The 6,544-nt window shown below is 34.2% G+C and overlaps 1 protein-coding gene across 1 annotated transcript; it reads left to right on the top strand.

Annotated features, from left to right (window-relative positions):
* Positions 1–366: 366 nt before the first annotated feature.
* LOC112801594 (novel plant SNARE 11) lies at positions 367–5,984 on the top strand. The gene is made up of 10 exons (XM_025844415.3): positions 367–811; positions 888–980; positions 1,725–1,818; positions 2,350–2,387; positions 2,553–2,641; positions 3,109–3,188; positions 4,055–4,111; positions 4,202–4,294; positions 4,387–4,461; positions 5,461–5,984. Exons 1-10 carry the CDS (start codon positions 735–737, stop codon positions 5,554–5,556), a joined length of 792 nt encoding a protein of 263 aa, XP_025700200.1. The 5' UTR covers positions 367–734; the 3' UTR covers positions 5,557–5,984.
* The last annotated feature ends 560 nt before the right edge of the window (positions 5,985–6,544 follow it).

Raw genomic sequence — 6,544 nt, 5'->3', positions numbered from 1 at the left:
TTGTATTCACCAGTTTTTCTTCTTCAACATGCAGCTACGTCCCTTTCGCGTTCCCTCTGCCATGGTGGCACCTCATCGCTGTGTTCCCTTCCACCATGAAAAAGAAGAAGAAGGTCTCCTCTGCCATGGCAGCACCTCGTCGCCGTGTCTCCTTCCATTATGGCAAAGAAGAAGAACAACATTGGAAATATTGTCGGAGCTCTCTATTATTATTAGAGCTCTCTTTCAACGGTGACATCAGCTTCACTGTGATATTATTTTTTTATGGTTGGATAATTTTGTCAAATTTCAAAATCTTTCAAGGACTATTTTATAAATAACAAAAGTTAAGTATTATTTTATTAGCTCCAAAATCTTTTAAATATCAATTTGGTATTTACCAATTTATTGTTTTGCCATCTTTGTTAGAAATAAAATCCTCAGGAATCTTTCGGTAAAAATAAGTTTAAAATCACGGTTCACGAGGGACGGGGGTCAGCAGTCTATCTCATTCTCCTGAAGAAGGCAACACTACTCCATACAGTTACACTTGTTTCCCTGTTGAGATTTCATTGGATCCAATGCTGCATTAGTTTTTTCTCTCTCAATCTCTGATTCTCAATCCGAATCAGCCCTGCGGGTTTGACTTAGGAAGACTTAAGTATACCAATCACTATATAATTTCAAATCCTCATTTTCATTTTCATCTCCTTCGTGTGTGGGATCAATTAGATCTCGTTTTTGTATTGGTAAAAATGGATCAATTGTCAGCTATCAGTGAGGAACTCGCAGAGATCGATGGCCGCATAGCCGATAATTTCCGCTCTCTAGCGTAATCTCACTAACCTTACTAATTTCCAACTGATTCTGATTCTGATTCTGAATTTCCTATTATTGGTGTTGGGCAGGAATGGCTTCCAGAAGCTTGACAAGATTAAAGATTCCAGCAGGCAGAGCAGGCAGCTCGAAGACCTCACTGACAAAATGCGCGACTCCAAACGGTAAAATGCACTAATAATACGCACCTCTTTGATCTTCTCATGATTATGATTATGGTGATGATGATGATGATGATGATGATGATGATGATGATGTTGATGATGATGATGGTGGTGGTGGTGGTGATTCACATGTTGCCTTGCTTGTGGTTAACCACATATCAGGTTCCACTGCCAATGAGGGTTGGCACAGGTGTAGAGACCCGAAATGTATCTAAAAGGATGTGGGTTTGAATCCTTTCTGCCTCATAAAGGTGCCTTTGATAGGTGATTTATAAGAAATTTTTATTAAAAGGGCAGCCGGGGCCATTTTTACGACTTCAACCCATAATCTTGAGGTCATACAGAAACAACTCAACCGTTGCTCCAAGACTTCCCTTCATAACAGATTTTTATTATCGAAAAAAAAAGTGTATTGTACATTTTATTAAGACTAGGATATTTGGGCAATGGCTAATAAATACAAATTAAGTTGGGATTGCCACCATTGACAGATCTTTGTTAAATGTAAAATCATCAGAACCCAACCCTTGGTTTGTGTGCAGTGACAAATGTGTTGTTGTTGTTTGGTGCTTTCTAAAGCTTTGTTTTTGTTACTTTCATGAAACCATTAGTTTTGGAAGCATAGCTAGTCACTGAGCATGAACAATCACAACCTTTTAAGAATTGAGGTTTTGGTTTTACTCTCTATGGTCACTGTCTCACTGAAGTGCTTGTATGTATGTATGGTTGGGTATACTTTTTCAGTCTTATAAAAGAGTTCGATAAAGAGGTGAAAGCTTTGGAGGCTAATTTTGACAGAGAAACCACCAAAATGTTGAATGACAAGAAGCAGTCCATGGTGAGATGTTAGCTCTAGAAACCTTAAGGCTGTGTTTGTTTACAGGCACAGGACACTGAAATAGGGATACAGAGACACAAAATTGTGTTTGGCAGATGAGACATGGATAGAGATATTGTGTCCAAAGATACTGAATTAATGTATTTTGTGTCCATCCTGACAGGAAGGACACAAATTACTAACAAGAGACACAACTTATTTTTTATTTTTTCTTTTATTATTCTTGTTAATTTTTCATAATTATATTTTTTATTATTATATTTTGCTTTCCAAATTTTTTGAATGAAAAAAATGAGAATAAATTAGACTTTTATAATTTATTCTAGTTTATTACGAAACAAAATACAAAAATACTAATTTTTGTGTCTCTGTTCTGTCTTATTCTCAGTGTCTTATCTTGTGTTATCAAACGCAGCCTAAATTTCTGTTTTTGCTACCAGTTGTTATCTTTGGTACATTCTCCTTAAATTATCTTTGAAATCAATCAACTTAACTGATGAATGTTTCTGCATTTGCTGTCTTCTATTGCAGATCAAAGAGCTCAATTCATATGTCGCTTTGAAAAAACAGTAAGTAATAGTAGTAAGTGTTTGCCTGTTTGGCATGCATAAAATTTTCCCATGATCATATCATATTGCTTCAACGTCCATTGAATGTTGAAGTCAGATCGTTGTTGCATGAGTAGCATGATCTCCTTGATGGATTGACAATTGCATGATTTTATTGCAACACAGATATGCTTCAAATATTGAGAATAAGAAAATTGAGCTGTTTGAGGGAGCCAATGAAGGTTTTGCAGAAGAAAATGTCTTGTTAGCATCTTGTAAGATTATGGTTTATTCTAGCATTCATGTATCATAGATATAACATGTTTTCAGAAGCAAAATAAATGAAAATTCTGTTATCAATTTGTTTTAGTAGATGCAGAAATAAGTAATAGAACAAGCTTAGTTGTTTATGTTTTTTCAATCAATAAATATTTTTCAGCTCATATGTGGTAGAGGAATGCTTTTTGTTGTGCTTGTTATATATAGTTCAATGTGGTGTTAAGTTGATTGAGACATCATCAAGTTGATGCAAATCTTGATGCAATTGGTGGGTGTGGGGGGATGGGGAGCATACATTAAAAACATGGACAGAAAGAAAGATTGTCATTCGTCTCTAATATTCTTCTCTAAACTAAGCATGCACTGTAAAAATGTGTTCATTTCTCTACTTAGCTAAAATTCTTTTTTACAATAACGATTCGATTAATCTAGCACATTTGTCATGTAAACATTTCCTTTACAGCAATGACAAATCAACAGCTAATGGATAATGGGAATCGGATGATGGATGAGACAGATCAAGCCATTGAGAGGGGAAAGAAGGTTATTTTATTTCTTATGTAGTGTTTCAATTTCTACTCATTTTATTGTTTGCTAAGTTGACAGCTTAGTTCCACAAATCATGCTTGTATACTTTAACTAAGGTCGGACTTGAAAACGTTGTTACCAGCTTTACCATTTTATCCTCCCATCTTGATGTTTCTTATTTGTATCTCATTGTTTGTGGTGTTGTTTATTTTACACCTCATCATTTGCTTCCTAAATATCCCAGGAAAATTTCGTCATTTCTTCACAACACTTCCTTGCTGATTAAATTTATGAATACACTGTAGTTATATATGTAATTCTGTACCAGTTTAATTTTATGGTCCTGAAGCATCTCCATCTCAAACACAAGCTGGAGAAAATTTGATTATTGTTTACACATCTCCTGTAATTCTTCTATTGGGTATTTCAAAATCTCAAAATCAGTGAAATTTGTTTGAGGAGGCATAGTAAAAATGTTTCATTCTTTTTGTTCTTTTTTTATTTTCATATTCAAAGGTAGCATATTCCTTTTGCATCGTCAATGCTGGATCTTACTGTTTCTTTGTGATAGTACTTTAAAATCTTCTACCATGTGATGTTATTCATGCACCTCGTTTGATTAATGTGGAAAAATTTGGATTTTATGTGCACTCACCTTTAGACCACAACTGAACTCTCAGTCTCTTTGCTCCACTTAATGTGATTGCATGAAGGATAGAGGAAGAAATAGTTAAAAGAGTGTTTGTGTTAATTATCTGGATATTTGAACTTTTTATTGAAAAAAAATCTGGATATTTAAATTCAGCTCCACGTCTCTGAGGGTAAATTGGAGAACATGTCTGATGGAAATTTTATTTATTTGAATCTACTTGCATTAACAGGTTGTTCAAGAAACAATAACTGTCGGTACAGAGACTGCAGCAGCTCTGAAGGCTCAGGTATGAAACTTAGGCTCATTCTACCTGTTCTCTTTAAAAAAAAATGAATTTGACTGGGGAACTAAGGGCTGTATTTGCGTCCTTGTTTAGACAGAACAAATGAGCAGAATTGTCAATGAATTGGATTCTATCCATTTCTCTATAAAGAGAGCCTCTCAGTTGGTCAAGGAAATCGGTAGGCAGGTCAATTTCTACAGGATCCCGTTCATTTTATGTAGAATATAGTTTCTATAGGAAGCTTTAATTTTTTTAACTCACTGGAGATTTTTCAACAGGTTGCTACTGACAAGTGTATTATGGGATTACTTTTCCTTATTGTAGCTGGAGTAGTTGCTATCATTATTGTAAAGGTATGACCATATGACTGTAAGAGTAGTTCACTTCTTAAATCTCGTTGTTTAATTCAGAATCATTATCTTCTATTATGGTCATGTTTCAACATTAATTTATCGGAACTTAGGTTAATTGTTTACTCATGGTATATGTTGCTTGACAATGGGATCATTTTTTTTTTGTTGCATATCAAGCATACTATTGATCTGTTGATTAATCTTGAGAAAGAACATCCATAGTTCCATCTTCAAGTCTTCACGTTGTATCCAGTTTTTGATTGCTTATCTCCATTAAAGATCCATGGTTGTAGTTTTTAGGTACTTTTGATATGATGTGTACCAAGGTTTGTTTGCTTCTTGTGATAATGATAAGAAATTTCTCACATATTGTCCTTAATTTCGGGGAGAGCAAACCAAAAAGCACTTCAAGAGAAATGCTGAGTAAATGTACTACCTGTGCTGCTGTGTGATGATAATCACAAGAAATTTCTCACATATGATCATTGTTGTTGGCAGAGCAAACAAAAGGCATTTCAAGATCTACTTGTTTGAGTTTGTTAACAATGAACAAATGCTAAGTAAATGTACTAAAATGGAAGATAGCCTTACATTGTCTAAAATGTACCAAAATAAAAGTTAGTCTTAATACATTTTGAGATCTATAAGTGTAATGTTAAAAGAAATGTTTTTGGTACTTTCTATTTCTCGTACATGGAGCAAACTCATTTTCCTCCACCATTTGATTGGATTTTGGATCCAATTCTATTTGGTCCCATACTCTATCTAATGGTAGAGAAGAGTGAATTGACTTGGTATATGAGGAAGAATAAGCCCATGTAAGTCAACTCTTTTCTTGAACATCCCCTTGGTTCATTTTTTCTGCTAGGACTAGGTTCCGAAGGCCACCTCTGCAATGCACTTGCTAAACTGCTTCTTGTTGTTCTGTTTTCTTAATTTATTTATTTAATTTTTGTTTATTGTCTCTAATCATGTTAAGTTTGTCTCTCAAATTTTCAGCTTGTACACCCAAACAACAAGGACATCCGAGACATTCCCGGATTAGCTCCTCCAGCCATGAACAGAAGACTGCTTTGGAGTCAAAGTCACAGTTAAGTAATCAGAATTAACAACTGTGATGTGCTCAGAGAGAGACAGTAAAATGATCGAAGATAGACTTTGCGATAAGCTTATGAGATTGATTCACATGCTCTTTGGTTTGATGATGACATTGGCTGCAGCTGTTGGAAAATTCGTGTTGCTATTAATTGGTTGGGTTTGTTTATTTTTACATAAATAGTGTAGGGGTTGATTAACCTGAAGAGTGATATACTATGGGCCTAGGCCTGCACTTTTGATTTATTTATTTATTTTTCTTGAACTGAACATTTTTCACTGAAGCTGCCGGCTATAGAATCATAGGGAAAAGCCAATCAAATGATCCATCAGGAGTGTTTTGTTGATTATAGTGTTGTCAAACTTGTAACATACATGTATTGAATCTTTCATTCTATGATTTATTTACTATTATTATTCTTGGTTAATTAACATGAAGCATGTGTTTGGTTTTGAGTTGAAATTTTTATACATGGACATCTTACTCCAGTTGGGGTATGCTGGGTTGAGGATGAAAATAAGAGTAATTAAGAAGTGAATTTGGTACTTGGGAATATTTTTTCTCTTTAGGAGAAGAAACTATTCTCTTTAGAACAAAGTTTAACTAATCCATAGGTATCGATAGTTTGGTACAAATTTGAATCATAATTTTTTTTTATGAAGCTTTTTAGTTGGATCCTTAGTCTAAGAAAAGTTATTGTATTCAAGTCCTGGAAAAAAAAAAACCGAGTCATAATCTAATTTTATAAACTCAAAAATATGTATTTAATTAATCTAATGAAAAAAGATGTATACTAAAAGTAAATTTTCATTTCGACTAAGGGCAATCTCTTTCTTCTAGGATCGGCTGACTGGCTTTTCAGTTCTATTTATGTGAAAGCTGACACATAATAATAAAGGTTAAGCGATATCATATCATTTTAGGAATATGAGTATATGACTAATGTTAAACTTGATTCTAACAAAGCCGGTGAAATATCAAATCAAT

This window comes from Arachis hypogaea, chromosome 1, assembly GCF_003086295.3.
Source record: "Arachis hypogaea cultivar Tifrunner chromosome 1, arahy.Tifrunner.gnm2.J5K5, whole genome shotgun sequence".
Lineage (NCBI taxonomy): Eukaryota > Viridiplantae > Streptophyta > Magnoliopsida > Fabales > Fabaceae > Arachis > Arachis hypogaea.
Note: the sequence above shows the minus strand (reverse complement) of the source record. Positions and strands in the feature narration are given on the sequence as shown.